The sequence below is a fragment of the Heptranchias perlo genome, chromosome 23, assembly GCF_035084215.1.
Source record: "Heptranchias perlo isolate sHepPer1 chromosome 23, sHepPer1.hap1, whole genome shotgun sequence".
Lineage (NCBI taxonomy): Eukaryota > Metazoa > Chordata > Chondrichthyes > Hexanchiformes > Hexanchidae > Heptranchias > Heptranchias perlo.
Genome location: NC_090347.1, coordinates 7,402,694 through 7,419,118, shown reverse-complemented (window position 1 = coordinate 7,419,118; position 16,425 = coordinate 7,402,694). Strand labels below are relative to the sequence as shown.

General features: G+C 40.6%; 1 protein-coding gene across 2 annotated transcripts in view; it reads right to left on the bottom strand.

Moving 5' to 3' along the window:
- The window catches only part of smurf2 (SMAD specific E3 ubiquitin protein ligase 2), a 216,818-nt gene that overhangs the window by 35,839 nt on the left and 164,554 nt on the right, over positions 1–16,425 (bottom strand). For both annotated transcript variants that reach the window (XM_068003917.1, XM_068003918.1), the window contains 3 exons: positions 10,800–10,884; positions 9,483–9,641; positions 5,677–5,721 (listed from right to left, as the gene is read on the bottom strand). In XM_068003917.1, the coding sequence (XP_067860018.1) occupies positions 5,677–5,721; positions 9,483–9,641; positions 10,800–10,884 (289 nt within the window). The remainder of the gene's footprint in view (positions 1–5,676; positions 5,722–9,482; positions 9,642–10,799; positions 10,885–16,425) is intronic.

The following is a 16,425-nucleotide window of genomic DNA, read 5'->3' as shown; positions in this document are numbered from 1 at the left end:
TTCCCTTTCATAAATCCATGTTGACTTTGTCCAATCCTGTTGATATTTTCTAAGTGTCCTGTTATCACATCCTTTATAATAGACTCTAGCATTTTCCCTACTACTGATGTTAGGCTAACAGGTCTTGAGTTCCCTGTTTTCTCTCCCTCCTTTTTTAAATAGTGGGGTTACATTTGCCACCCTCCAATCTGCAGGAACTGTTCCATAATCTATAGAATTTTGGAAGATGACAATCAATGCATCTACTATTTCCATGGCTACCTCTTTTAGTACTCTGGGATGCAGATTATCAGGCCCTGGGGTTTTATCAGCTTTCAGTCCCATTAATTTCTCCAGCAATATTTTTTTTTTACTAATACTAATTTCCTTTAATTTCTCCTTCTCACGAGATCCTTGGTTCCCTAGCATATCTGGGAAGTTATTTGTGTCCTCTTCCATGAAGATAGAACCAAAGTATTTGTTTAATTGCTCTGCCATTTCCTTGTTCCCCATTATAAATTCTCCCGTTTCTGACTGTAAGGGACCTACATTTGTCTTCACTAATCTTTTTCTTTTTACATACCTGTAGAAGCTTTTACAGTCCGCTTTTATGTTCCTTGCAAGTTTACTCTCACACTCTATATTTTTCCCCTCTTAAATTAATCTTCTGGTCCTTTTTTGCCGAATTCTAAACTGCTTCCAATCCTCAGGCTTGCTACTTTTTCTGGCAACTTTATATGACTCCTCTTTGGATCTAATACTATCCTTAATTTATTTTGTTAGCCATGGTTGGGCCGTTCTTCCTTTTGTGTTTTTGCGCCAGAAAGGAATATATAACTGTTGCAATTCATGTATTCATTCTTTAAATGTTAGCCATTGCCTATCCACCGTCATGCCTTTTAATGAAGCTCCCCAATCTATCATAGCCAACTCACTCCTCATACCTTAGTAGTTTCCTTTGTTTAGATTTAGGACCCTAGTTTCAGATTGGACTACTTCATTTTCCATCTTAATGAAGAATTGTATCATATTATGATCACTCTTCCCTAAAGGACCCCACACAAGATTATTAATTAACCCCTTCTCACTGCACAATACCAAATCTAGGATAGCCTGTTCCCTAGTTGGCTCCTCAACGTACTGGTCTAAAAAACCATCTCATACACACTCCAGGGATTCATCCTCCACAGTATTTTTGCTAATTTGGTTTGGCCAGTCTACATGTAGATTGAAGTCACCCATGATTACTGTAGTACCTTTGTTACATGCATCTCTAATTTCCTGTTTGATGCCATCCCCTACATTACCACTACTGTTTGGAGGCCTATAGACAACTCCCACAGTGTTTTCTGTCCCTTGGTGCTTCTTAACTCCATCCAGACTGATGCTACATCTTGATTTTCTGAACCAATATCCAAAGATGGACCCACATAGGCCAAATTTTGAGAATGCCTAATACAAGGATCCCTAAGCAAACATGGAAACGTAAGCCAAGGGGAAAAGAGCTAGAAGTCAACCAACTCTACGCAACACAAGAACAGATGCAACTGAAGTGCACTTGCAATTACACAAGCTGGATGGAAAGGTCAAGACCAAGGGGAGATGAGGAGAATTTTTTTTTTAAACACAGCGAGTTATGATGATCTGGAATTCAATGCCTGAAGGGGTAGTGGAAGCAGATTCAATTGTAACTTTCAAAAGGGAATTGGATATATACTTGAAAATGAAAAATTTGTATGGCTATGAGGAAAAAGCAGGGGAGTGGGACTAATTGGATAGTTCTTTAAAAGAGCCAACACAAGCACGATGGGCTGAATGGCCTATCTCTGCAGTACGATTCAAAGAAAGCAGAATTGGATGACGTTGATTGGCCTTATGTGCCTCAACTACACGGATGATGTCATTGCATAGAGCTGAAAACAGATTAGCGAGTTATTTATCTCATTGATGTTTGTGGGACCTTGCTGTGTGCAAATTGGCTGCCACATTTGCCTGTATTATAAGTGACTACACTTCAAAACCGCTTCATTGGCTGTGAAGCTCTTTGGGATGCCCAGAGGACATGAAAAGTATTGAATAAGCATAAGTTAGTTCTTTCTTAATACACTGATGTACCTAAACACTCCCAACAGCAAAAATCACATTTGGAGAGAGAGAGTCCATTTGGAAATATTTGTTGATGGCCGTAGTCATGTGTCTCCAGCATTACTGAAACTAATCAAGAGTTTTTCAGAACAGCAGACATTTGGCACATTGAGCTTTGTCTGCCATTTTGTTAGCCATGGCAGATTAAGGTTTTTAATCCCAAGTCTTTTTCTTTTCTCCAACTATCTCCTTCTTAAACATCTCAAATAAGGTTGCATCTATGGCCTTCTCGCATAAACCTTTGTATGAAGTTTTCCTGGTTTATTTTTAACCGGCTCAGCTCAAGTTCTATGAATGCAATCCCCTGTACTAGATTCCACTACTGGAGGGACATACCCAGTTAGTTTCTTTCATTATTTTTTCAAACACCTTGATCAAACACATCTGGAATACTCGGTGCAGTTTTGGTCTCCTTATTTAAGGACGGACCATAATAGCTTTAGAGGCGGATCAGAGAAGGTTCACTTGACTGATTCCTGGGATGAGGGGTTATCTTCTGAGGAAAGGTTAGAAAAGTTGGGCCTGTATACATTGGAGTTTAGAAGAATGAGAGGTGATCTTATTGAAACATATATGATCCTGAGGGGACTTGAAGGGGTAGATGCTGAGAGGTGGGAAAGACTAGAACTAGGGGCCACAGTTTAAAAATAAGGGGTCTCCCATTTAAGGCGGTGATGAGGAGAATTTTTTTCTCTGAGGGTCATGAGTCTGTGGAACTCCCTTCCCCAGAGAGCGGTGGAGGCAGGGTCATTGAATATTTTTAAGGCAGAGTTAGATAGATTCCTGATTAACAAGGGAGTCAAAAGGTTATAGTCGGTAGATGGGAAAGTAGGGTTGAGGTCGCAATCAGATCAGCCATGATCTTATCAAATGGCAGAGCAGGCTCGAGGGACCGAATGGCCTACTCCTGCTCTTCAGTCGTATGCTCGTATGTAGATCACTTCCTAATTTCATTTCCAGGGACTTTAAACTAAATTTGCCCAGTTTCTCATCATAGTTCAATTCCTTGATCCCAGTGAATCACTGTTGGACTCCCTTCCAAAACCAGTATATGTTTCTTAATGTGGAGCACCCAAAATTGATTCTAGGATGGATTTTTCTGGGAAGCAGTAACGGCAGGGCAAAATGGGTGAAGAACATGAAAAACATCCATTACCTAGAATTGAGGCCATCAACCCAGCCACCAGCATGTGGAGGATATGGCTTCAATCCCGTAAAAAGTTCAACAATCTTGTCAGAAACAAGGTAGAAGCCACCAAAGGAGAGTCAGCTGCCACCCCCAGCTCAGCTCCTGCCACGGGGATTGCACCAAAGAGGAGCACAGGATAACAGATAGAACAAAACAAACACTGTGTTTTAGGATGGGTAGGCACAATAGGAATAGGTAGGCAAACATTTAGGTTCACATGTAAATAAACAGTATTGGAGCACTGCAAATGGTGGGTCTTCATTTTACGTTTTGTAATGATAATTGAAGGGAGTTTGAGAAGACAGGGCTATATATTTTATTGGGGAGGATCGATGTTAAAAGAGATAAACTTGAATGCCCCTTGGAGCAGTGCATCCACAACTTGAGCTATAGAATGGATTGGCTGATGTTTGCCACGTCCTGATAACTTCCTGATGCATAGAAGTTTTGGGTACTTGTCACTTTTACAGTGATGGGCAGAGCAGGGCCAGCCCTGCATGTGGTTGTTTCACCACCCTGGCATCCAACCATTGTTTCCTCTTCATCATCTTCCTCCTTCTCCAGGTAGCAGAGATGCAGAGGAACTCCAAAATGCTTACCCATTGGTCCAATGCAACTGTTGGATTGGAGTAGAGAAAGACATCTGGCTTCCTTAAAACAACCAAACATCTTCCCACTGCAGCTCCTCTTCAACTATGTGTAAATCCATTAACTAAAATGGCTACCTTTATTTGGCTCCTAGTGCTCAATTTAGAGAGGGGCGGGGGGGGAACAGAACTTGACCAGTGGTCGGGGGGTAGTACAGTAAAATGGGGCTGTGGTCAATATGGCATCATCTGGATCTCATTAACACAGGATTTAAATAGGAATGCTCCCCCAGAAGTGCTAGAAAAGGTCAGATGCTAAATTTGGGAATAGGAAAAACACTGGCAGTACTACTGGGGCTCTAAATGGGAGCAGTGATAACAGTACCAATTTTTCCTTTACGCTACACCCTAGAAATGGGCATTAATGGGCAATGAACCTAGGAACATCCACCCCAACATTCCTAACAGGCCAATAACTGAAAAATGGGAATTCTTTCTATCTTCTGGATTATAAAGTAAACTTACATAAATAAAAATCACATTTATTCTGTGACCTAGAACACATCTTCACAGTCCAGTGGAGTGAAAAATATTAAAAATAAATACATGTGAATTATTACTTTCGTCATGGTCTTGGCTTGAAGGAATAGCTTACAAGCAGCTAGAGGTGTCACTCCAATCAGGAATAACATCTATTTCTTCTTGTAATAGTTGTGCCTGCCAATTTTCAATGAGCATCATTTTGAATGTTTCTTGAAATCTGTGGTGAACTCAATTAACTCTTCTTGCATTTCATTTAAAATGCTAATATACATCAGCAGCTAGGATCTGTGCACAGTAACAATTCCTATATGGCCATCCTGAAGGACAAAACAAACAGCATACAGCCTTGAATAACGAAGTGTTTCTATGATTTAAAGATCTGTTCATTGCAATGTCTCACTGGAAAGGTGGCCAGCCCACGTTTATGCCTTGCATTTTCCAGACTGTGATACACCATGCTCGGCAGGCTATCAGGGTTAGGGTTAGGGTTAATACTGGACTAACCTTACTAAGTATTTTGTGACCGTGTCACTTCACAGCAGCTCAGTAACACTGAACATGACCTGCCTTCTGCAGAAATGTGCCACAGAATAGACACACTTACAATCTTAGAAAAATGTTTTGATATGCAGTACAAGATAAACAATATGACTTAGTTTATAGAAAATCAACCACCAGTGAGGTTTGTGCAACAACTTATCCACCCATTAGGCTAGACAGTTATGTCAGTGTAATTTTTTTCCAAAACCTCAGAGTCCTGTCATAAAGCCTTTATTTCTGGTAATTTCATTTTCAGTTCTGAGATCGGAAGTTTCCACACACAAAACATGGCGTTATTTTTGTGAGTTATTATATTTATGAGTTAGCAACACAACATGCCTCTAGCTTCTCATACAGAACATAACTTCTCCTCGCAACTTCCCATTTCTAACATTAATCCTCATGTTCCCAACTTTTGTTTGATTCTTTGATCTCTCAAAGTGCTATACTTTCTACAGTGTTTTTGTTGAGTTTGGGCAGCAATTTGTAATCTAACTCATTGACAAATAGGGAGGAAACCTATCCCAGAGGTTTTCTCCTCTTGATGATCAGGATATACTACTCACCCAACATTTCTTTCTCTCTTCCCTCTCCAGCCACCCACCCACCCAATCAAAGTCATTTCGGAGTTGAGAAGTGTCAAAGGATGAAATGAAGTTATTCATCTACCAGACAATGCTCTTATTACTTCACCTGGTATGTTGGTAGTGTAGATTCGGTCCTTGATTCGAATCCCTCCTGTCGCACAGTACCCACGATAAAAAAATTAAAACAAAAAAGATACAGAAATTAACAATTGAAAAAGAAAATCCACTTAATATTTTTCATTGAAAACTCTTCAATTGTAACATATTATGCCAGACTTTGGCGCAAAGTTTAAAATTAAAGAAGTAAAATAAAAAGCAACATCACTAAATATTTACGAAGTCTACCAGGAGAATATAATTTTATTGCACGGTAAATCGAAATACTGGCAAGCGGGTGGTAGTATATGCATTCTATCACATTAAAACATCAACACAGCACCACATGATCTGTGTGCAGATGACTTTCTGAATAACCCGACAAGAGTTTAGTGAAGCAGGTGTTATGCCTCAATCAACACAACATTTTACACACTATTGGTCCTGGGCCAGAAACACAAGAAAATCATTTCTAACCTCAAAAAAAATTGCTGCCTACAGCTACCATACACAATAAGCAGATGTGCCCTCAATACCCAGACAATATCACCATATATTATAAAAAGTGCTCATCATTTCAGTCTTGACATCAATACGTAAGATTTTATTTTACAAAAAGGAACTGGAAAAGGTCATTAGGGCCAAACAAGTTTTTCAAAGATGAACCTCGCTTATCTACCTTCTTCACCACATTCCTCAATACTTTTTCCTTTGAAAAATACATCAAATCGTCTCAACCTATACATACGGTCTACTTCAATGTCCTTTCCTGGCAACTTATCTCACAACGATACTAGTTTGTGTGTGGAAAAAGTTTGATCCAACTTCCCTTCTTACTCTTAACATCCTAATTTTCAAATGTGTGTTCCTTTGTATTTGAATCCATCACCAGAGTGAACAATATGTCAGGATCAATTTTGCAATTCCCTCTATAATCTTAACTTTAATTGGATACCTTGCAGTCTACTCTATTCCAAAGAAAATAAGCCTCATTTCCTTAACCATTTTTCATAACAGGTTCTTGATCATCCTACAATCATCTTTGTTGTCTGCCTTTGTACCCTCTCAACAGCAATATTATTTCTATAATTAGATGATTAGAACCTCAGATGGGGGTCTGACTAATTTCTTGTACAGCAGCAATACAATCTATTTAGCTATATACTCTATTTCTTTGCTAATGCAATCTAGTTATCTGCCTTTTTTTTTCTGCAGCTAATCACTGCAAAGTTTTGTAGATTTTTAACTATAAATTCTGGACACAGCATCATAGTAGGTACAGCACAGGAAGTGGCCATTCGGCCCATTGTGCCTGTGCCGGCTCTTTGAAAGAGCTATCCAATTAGCCCCATTCCCCTGCTCTTTCCCCATAGCCCTGTAAATTTTTTCCCCTTCAAGTATTTATCCAATTCTCTTTTGAAAGTTACTATTGAATCTGCTTCCACCACCCTTTCAGGCAGTGCATTCCAGACCATTACAACTCGCTGCGTAAAAAAATTTTTCCTCATGTCGCCTCTGGCTCTTTTGCCAATCACCTTAAATCTGTGTCTGCTGGTTACCGACCCTTCTGCCACTGGAATCAGTTTCTCCTTGTTTACTCCGTCAAAACTGTTCATAATTTTAAACACCTCTATCAAATCTCTCTTTAACCTTCTCTGTTCTAAAAAGAACAACCCCAGTTTCTCCTCATAACTGAAGTCCCTCATCCCTGGCACCATTCTAATAAATCTCTTCTGCACCCTCTCTGAGGCCTTGACATTCTTCCTAAAGTATGGTGCCCAGAATTGAACACAATACTTTGAAATTATACCCTCTATACCCAAGAACAGGCCATTAATATATATCAAAAAGAGCATATTTCCTGATTTATGTTGCTGCGTGACTGTTCCATTTTTTTTTTATTCGTTCACGGGATGTGGGCGTCGCTGGCGAGGCCAGCATTTATTGCCCATCCCTAATTGCCCTTGAGAAGGTGGTGGTGAGCCGCCTTCTTGAACCGCTGCAGTCCGTGTGGTGACGGTTCTCCCACAGTGCTGTTAGGAAGGGAGTTCCAGGATTTTGACCTAGCGACAATGAAGGAACGGCGATATATTTCCAAGTCGGGATGGTGTGTGACTTGGAGGGGAACGTGCAGGTGGTGTTGTTCCCATGTGCTTGCTGCTCTTGTCCTTCTAGGTGGTAGAGGTCGCGGGTTTGGGAGGTGCTGTCGAAGAAGCCTTGGCGAGTTGCTGCAGTGCATCCTGTGGATAGTGCACACTGCAGCCACGGTGCGCCGGTGGTGAAGAGAGTGAATGTTCAGGGTGGTGGATGGGGTGCCAATCAAGCGGGCTGCTTTATCTTGGATGGTTTAACATATGTTCTCTTCTTTTAGGTCCTTGCTCCCCTACTAATTATTTTACATTTATCCACATTGAATTATAACTGCCACCCACTGATCATTATATATAAAATATACAAATCCTTCTAAAACAGATGTTAATCTTTTGCATTTACAAAGCTCCTGTTTCACCCCTCCCTCCAAAAAAAAAGTCTGAATAAGGTATTTTGGGATTTGGAAAATGATCAACAGTCTGTACTGTCCTCATAGGAAGCTGTCTGAAGGTGCTATAGTGTAAGCTCTTAAACGGAACAAATCTGCCAGGAAAGGATGTACCCTTTATCCAAATGTTCCAAAGCTTGTGCACAGTATTTGTTAGCCCCCAAGAACTAAAATTACAACCCTTTCCGACTTCCCCTCATTAGCACACAACATTCTATGTTCAGTGCACTTGCAGCCTCATTTCTTGCATGTATAAAAATGAAATTAAAAATGAAATTGTCGGGTGCACCTGTCACCATCAAAAATTTAGACTGGGTGCCTCAAGATGAATCTAACATTGTAGTATCAAGAAACCAGAATTCTGTATTAAAAGCATAAATTGTTCCAACAAGCAAGCAATTTTTTCCATTTGAACGTACAAGGAATTTTCTATACCAGAGTAATGTGGTCTTTAAGCAAGTGGCCCCATTAATAGGATGATTCTTAAGTGATCATATGGCACTTGACGCGACCATCCTTCTGATTGGCTGCAGATAGATTGACCATTCTGGAAATTTATTTGACTATACAATCCTTTACATGCACTTAGTTTTAAGTACTTGCCTTGCGCCAGATTCAAACCCATATGACTGACGTCTCACTAACTGCTGGGGAAGTTTTGTTTGGTACAAAGTGCTCAGTTATTTTTTCAGCTTTTGGGTCTTTGACACTGAAATGCTACCCTGTTTGCTACTGGTTATTTCCATTAGATCATGGATTGGGAAGTTCTGCTTTTTAGGAGGAAACTGCTGCAGACACCTCAGGTGCTTGCCACCAAAGAAAAATATGTTAAACACATTTATTTGAACCATCAGATGGGATCATCATCAAACAGAAGTGTTCCTTTTTATTCTCAAAGCAAGACATTCTGAGAAAAAGGCAGAACATAAAAGAGCAACCGTTTGGTAACAAAACATATCTGTGAAAAGTCTGGAGGGTTTGACATAAATCAGAGCAGTTGGCAAATCTGTATTATTTAAAGCTTGCTAATAGCCAAACTTCAAATGTTTTGAAGGGACAATTTAATAACTGTACAATCAAACTATTCCAGACTAATGTTAAGTTTCAAGTGCTGCTTGAACAGCTGCATTGGAAGAAAAAAAACCACAATACCAATTTAAATAATGGGACATCTAAAAACTAGGACCGAAATTCACACCCTAAAATAATTTGAAATTTTAAAAGGGTGGGTGGGGATGGGGAGAAATCAGTGACAAAAAAGATGTTTCATTACTTACTTTAAAATAAAATGCAAATTAGCAGACAACCGTGGATCTGTAAACTGCGTTGTCCTGTTGTTGTGGTCAACAAAGTAGACTCTTCCTGTGGCTGTATTGCGGATTTCCCAGCCCGGAGGCAATGGCCCTAGTTCCTCACAATTTACGTTGCTAAGATCCCTGCAAAACAAACATAGACGGCTACCTCAGCTTACTCTTCATGCCAAACCAATTAAAATGGTAAGGAATACAATTCCATAATGTCAGAAAAAACAGAGTGTTCCAAGAACTTGACACTTTCTGCTAGAATCCTTTAGTATCCCAAGATACAAGCTCACAAAACCTGCATAGGCCTCAAAGCTAGGTTGTCATGTCATTAATCTACATTTTAACTGCAGGTCTCAGCCAAATGGCTATATCCCAAAGAATAAATCCATTAAAAGAAAATGTTCTGGTACCTTTCACAATCATATTATATTGGTGGTTCTTCCCAAAGTGTATAGCAACTTGAAAACTCACTTTTCAACAAACATTTTATTTTTACTACAACACATATAACATATCTGTGCTATGCTACACGGCCAGCAACAAGGGCACTTAAAATCTGATCACCACATTTACTTAGAAGTTTTGTAAAACCCCCCTCGTTAATTTAACTTTTTCCTCTTTCAGATGATTCTCCCGCTCCATAATTGTGCCACTTCTCAGCCAAGACAGAAGGCAGCCAACCTACTCTCAGGTCACAGCCGAAAATTTTCTTTAACTGGATGCGAATTGGTTTGCAACAACAGCCTGGGTAGATTCATTCTCCGCCCTTGTGCAGAATTGCTTTGCCTCCACTTAGCAACCTACTAGTGGCAGGGATTCCCCAAAGGAAGAGTTCCCAATCTTAACATGGAGCCCCAGGCTACTCTCATGAACCTCCTAGCAGGCTCCTAGAGTGACACTGGCAAAGTCCTGGGGTCAGGAGAACTGCCCACACCCTTCATAGGGAAACAGTACATGGTGCAGAAAGTGGCAGGGGAACCTATAAGAGGAAATAACATTGAAGTATAAATAGATTTTGTCATTGATCAGGTAGTTTTAAGTGTGAGACTAAAATTCAAATTCTTAAAAAGTGTAATCATTACTTTTTTGCACATTAAACCAAATTGAAACAAGAACAGAAATGGTACCTCCAATTTCATATACCAAATTTAACAGAATCAGAAGAGATAATGCCAGGTCTTCACAAACAGTTTACACTTTCTAGCGCATAAACTGAAATAATTTTGGCTTTGTAAAGATGCCAAGTCTGTCTGTCAACAAAGTAGACCCATTAGGCCCCATTTCCTTTACCTGGGTACTCGAGGATCGTGCCATGTGCTCACCCCTGTCTGTGTGTGCAGAAAGTACACCTGACCTTGTTGCGTTGTCCTTTGTTCTATGCAAAACAAAAGAATAATAAATGCTAATGGCAACAGCAATAAAGAGGAAGCTGTTTTCAGCCAATGAGATCTGCATTAGTGTGAATATCAATAGTTCCCACGTGGAACATGACACAGACTGTGGCAGAAAAGTGCCACCATGCAATTGCACAGTGGGAATTGCTGAAATTTGCAGGCTTGAAGGTGATAATCACGCATGGGAATAGTACCATTTTAGAAGACTTTTCCCCCCCTCCCTATCTCTTCTCTCCACATCATCCTTAAGCAGCAGAACTGACAAATGAACCTGGCTCCAGACCTCTGCCTATCTCGCCGTTACTGACCACCAGGAGGTGCATGAGAGCAGCCCAGGGTGGTTCTGATTTTCCCGTTCAGTGTGTACTAAAGTATCTGGCCTCCACTCAATACTTTTCCACAATTGCACAGCTGAGATCAACTTAGAGTGAGAAATAATAGGTGCAAGACCAAGTTGAAACACCTCATAACAGGAACAGAACAGGTTTCCTCACTGCTTGCCATATCAGGTACAGGGACCACATCAGATGCACTTAAGAGTTTCCACAGACCTCTAGTCAATGCATCTTAATCCCAAAGTCTGGCACTATGACTGCCAATGTGATTAAAAATGATTTTATCCAGTCACCAGTGGCTTATACCATATAGCTCTGTAAACTTGGCCAATTCTCCTCCTTCAAATTTTCAATGCATAGTTAATTCTTAGGAGCAAATAACCACTTTGAGGATACTAGAAATATTTTAAGTCAGTACATTTTTAAGTTAGCAGTATACATCTATATTACCTAGTGCATAGTGTGCACATTTGGGCGATGTACAAAAAGGCATTTCATTAATATAAATTCATCCTATCCCTAAAATCAAGGAGGCAGCCTTAAATCACTTCAGAGATAGAACATCCACGTGTCCTTTCACTGTGACGCCATGACACACAGCACAAGGACAGGTTTCATTACAAATCAATGGCATCATCACTAAGGAAGAAAAGGTTTGTCAATTTCTGAGAGAGAGAGAGAGAGAGAGAGAGAGAGAGAGAAAAAAAAGAGATAGTGAGCCAGATACTTATATTAGCCACCGGCTGTATTCACACAGCCTCCCAGCAGCCATCTGAAACAGCATCTGTAGAGGCTTGGGATTAGGCCATGCAACCAGACTTCTGATTGCAAGTGATGAGCGGCCTGATAAGATCAGCATGTGGAAGAGAGAGAAAACTTCATTACCAGAAAAAAAAAATATGACTACTGAAACAGGCAAAAAAAATGATTGTAACAATGGGTCAAGAAATTGTGTAATATAACCTTTATTTAAGGTTGACTCTGGTTTTGACTATAAAATGGTACTAAATACATGTTGTGACCCCTCAGGTTAAATATGCTGCTCAAAATGATAGTCAACCAAACAGAGCAGGAAGGTACCAGGTTCTATTCTGATGTGTTGAATTAGCTGATTTAGCAGCTGGGGGAGCATTACAATTGACCCAAGGCCTGTGCCAGGAAGGGGGAAATGAAATACAAATTGGCCAGATTCACTACCTAGTGACTCTTGCAGGAAAGTATGCGTCCGGATGGCAGGTGTGGGCAGGATTGGGCTTGGCTGTGATAGCTCCTACGTTTGAAAAAAAATACTAGTACTCATTGTCTAGGCGAGATGCCAGAGGACAGCTGATACTTGTGAAACTGTATCCCAGTGTAAGTCAGCGCCTCATTGACAGGTGGGAAAAAAATGCACACTTTTTTTAATATATATAATAAAAGTCTCAAAAAAAATCAGACAGCAGAATATGACAGTTCAAATTTGCTTCCCAACTGCCATAAAAACATTTTTAGAAATATAGATTGCTTGATTTGTGCTCGACAAGCCTGATAGAAAGCAGCAGCACTTGTTCAGAACGCCTTTGCTCTGCACCCTCTACTCTCTTTGGATGTCAAGGAACACTGACCGAAAAACTTGGAACAATGACTAATTATTGACTCAAACAGGGCAAGTGGTGGAGTATGACACTACTGGCTTAACTAATGAATTCTTGGAGTCACTGAAAACTAACCAGTAATCAAACAATAAATCTCTGAACTGCATATAATGGGTCCTCTTTCACCATCCCCGCCTCACACAATGAAAGCACAGTAAGAGATTGTCTGAAATTACTTCTAACATATCTATTGCAATGAACTACATGCCATGCATGCTTCGCATACCTACCATAACACCCATGCACTGCTGAATAAACACATTGCCCATCACCATGGCAACCATTTCCTTACAGACGTAATAATCTCTAACAGCACTGATGCACATTTAACTCAATCATGGGCAGCTTAATGCAGGGGCCTACACAGCCTGCACCCTGGGGCCCAAGCAAAATATGGGGCTCCTGTGTAAATATGGGGTCCTCAGTAAAACTCACCATAACTAGGGCACCTGCCTATGCAAGCATAGGAGATGCAACACCTGCCCTTTCACCTCCCCCCTTCTCACTGTCCAGGGCCCCAAACACTCCTTCCGGATGAAACAGCGATTTATTTGCATTTCATCCATCTTAGTATACTGTATCCACTGCTCATGGTGTGGCCTCCTCTACAACGGGGTGATCGCTTTGCTGAACATCTCAGTTCAGTCAGCAAGCATGATCCGGAGCTTCCAGTCACTTGCCACTTTAATCCTCCATCCCACTATCATAACTCCGTCCTTGGTATTCTACACTGTTCTAATGAAGCTCAAGGAATAACACATCATCTTTCGACTAGGCACTTCACAGCTTTAACAATGAGTTTAACAACTTTGGATCTTAACCACCGCTCCCATTTTCTCTCAGACATCAGGTGCTGGTAATGGAGGATGGCTGCACCAGAGCCACTAGAAGTATCAGTACGTGGCCAGTGGGGTGGTCCGCACCCCTAAAGTCTACCTACATTTCTTCCGCCACATTCCTGGGCCAATTTTTCCATGCTTCCATCCTCCTCTGCTGTAACCATTTACACGTCTTCTTGACTCATCTTTTGTTTCTATACTTGTGTCTATCACCTCATTTTGCCGCAGCATCATCACTTTTATCATTTAATCACTCCTACACTCCATCCCATCACAGACCTCTCCCCAACATCTTCCAGTTCTGATGAAAGGTCATCGACCTGAAACGTTAACGCTGTTTGTCTCTCCACAGATGCTACCTGACTTGCTGAGTCTGTTTTTATTTCACCATATCTAAGGTTGCCAAGCCTCCCAGATTGTCCTGGAGTCTCCAGCAATGAAAGACTAATCTGCTGTGCACTGCTGCGAGCAATTCGGGAGAAAATCTGTGCGTCACGCCTGTGGTTTGTGCACACCTGTGGACTTTCTTCATCTGCTTGCAGCCGCCTCATGGTGTCAGAACTTCTCACATAAGATAGGACAGCTTCTGGTGCAAATGCCTTCCCGTCTCCAGTCTCATGAAAACTCAAAAGGCAGTGGTGCGGAGTGGTTAACCCTGGTACAATGGCCGGAACCACAGTGTGAGTTCTAGGAATAACAATGGGCTAGGTTTTGTTTTTATAGAAGTCCCGATGGATTTTATTCAGAACTGAAGCAGCGGTATTTTCGCATATAACTATTCATGGTAATTACAAGATTTTGTATCTCCCGGTGGGAATCCAGTCTAACGTTGACTAAACACTCCACATTTACTTCCTGCCATCCCCTCCTCCAAAAAATAGTTCCTTGTTACATTGAGGTGAAATAAGTATCTGATAGCAGGCAAATTCAATTATTCTGAAGAGATGGTGCATGTGGTAGATATATCTTGGATCGTTCTTGATGAGAAAATACTACAATTGAAATATTTACTGGTTTGGTGGGGTTTGCATCCTGAATTATAATTACATGCTGATGGTAGATATTTGCTGCAAAAGAGCCTGGGTATTAGACTTAAACTATTTACAGTTTTTTTGTGGATCAAAATTAAGCAGTTTTATTTAAGCATTGTACAATGGGATATGATTTGCTTTATTATTAATACAGTGTGTATCTGCAGGCCTATTTCTTCATGCATTTCACTACATATTTGTGGTTTGATGGATCGGGGATGGGGTTGTGCACTAAGTGCAGAGGGGCCCTGAATGTTCTTGGTACCCAGGGCCCCAAGGATTCTTAATCCAGCTCTGCTTTGACTGATGAACTGTCATAACAACTTACCAGCATGCTTATTTTACAATTCTCTCAATGGCGGTTGTTAAAGACATGCTACTTTTGCCATCTCTCTTTTGGAATAATTAGTGGTGTTACTGCCATTGTGAAGCTCCTGAAAGTTGCAGATTTCCAGTGGCAGTTGGCATAGTCCCAGTCACAATGTTCTCACACCCTGTGATGGATTTTCATATTGACCTGGTCTGTGATGATGCTAGTTTACTTTTACTTAATTTAGCTCAACATCAGTTGCATGATCAGAGTCCAGCCGATAGAGATAAAACGAGTTCTAGTCATCCAACCCTGGTAGAACATGTGAAACACTTATTTGGCGTCACTTGCAAGCTCCAAAATGTAAATAAATAAATTGTTCGCTGAGGCCACGTGATGCCACACATGACTTCACGCTTGCAAGTCCTCACGCACTGAATTCCTAACTTGTGCTGGCTGTGTTTTGCAGTTAGGGTGGAGGGCAGAAATTTAGCTGACCTGAAGACTTGCAATGGTCTGTTCTCAGAGTTCCTCTCTCAACGGCAGAGAAATCAAATCTATACACCAAGGTATTTTAGTATCGGTCGTCCCAAGATATACGATAATTAATGAGAACATCCATTTAAACTTTTATGTGGGCCAAAGGACTCCATGGTACGATCCTAGGTGGCCCATACAAACAAAAAAAGTTTAGGCACTCAAGGAGATGTTTATTCTGATAAACTGTTTTAATGACATTATGACCTTCTGGCACAGATATAAGCGTCTGCACAGCGAGTTTGCTGCCTTGCAAAACTTAGCTTTAATTACCATCCCATCCCTCGCTGTTCCTCAAAGTGGTAGCATCATAGACGACCCTTTTTGGCATCCTTCCTGCTTCAACAAGGACAACTCTACAGCTTTCAACAAATGTGTACAAGATGTTCAGCTCAACTGCACAAGGCCTAGATCCTACAGACAAGCTTTCCTACCATTTTTTCTCACCCTGGAAGGCCCCAACCTTGTAAATTGACTCATCCATTTCTCTTGGTTACTAAAGACTCCAATCCTACGATTCCCATAAAGTGGGATGGGGGAACAAGCAGCAAAGAAAAGAAATGGAAACGAAAAAGAAAAATAGGAAAAAATAGTAAAATTGCAAGTGAAAAAGAAAAATGAAACAAAATAGAGAGACATAATAATAAACGTTAGAACGAGGGAATGGAGTGGATGACAAGAAACAAGGACGTTAGATGATACTTTTCACACAGAGTGATTAGAACATGGAATGCTTCCCCACAAGTCACCATCATTTCAGATAATTAAAAAAACATTAAGTTATTTAAACATATACAGATCCAGGGAAAGGCCAGGAAAATAGGATTAGATAGCTC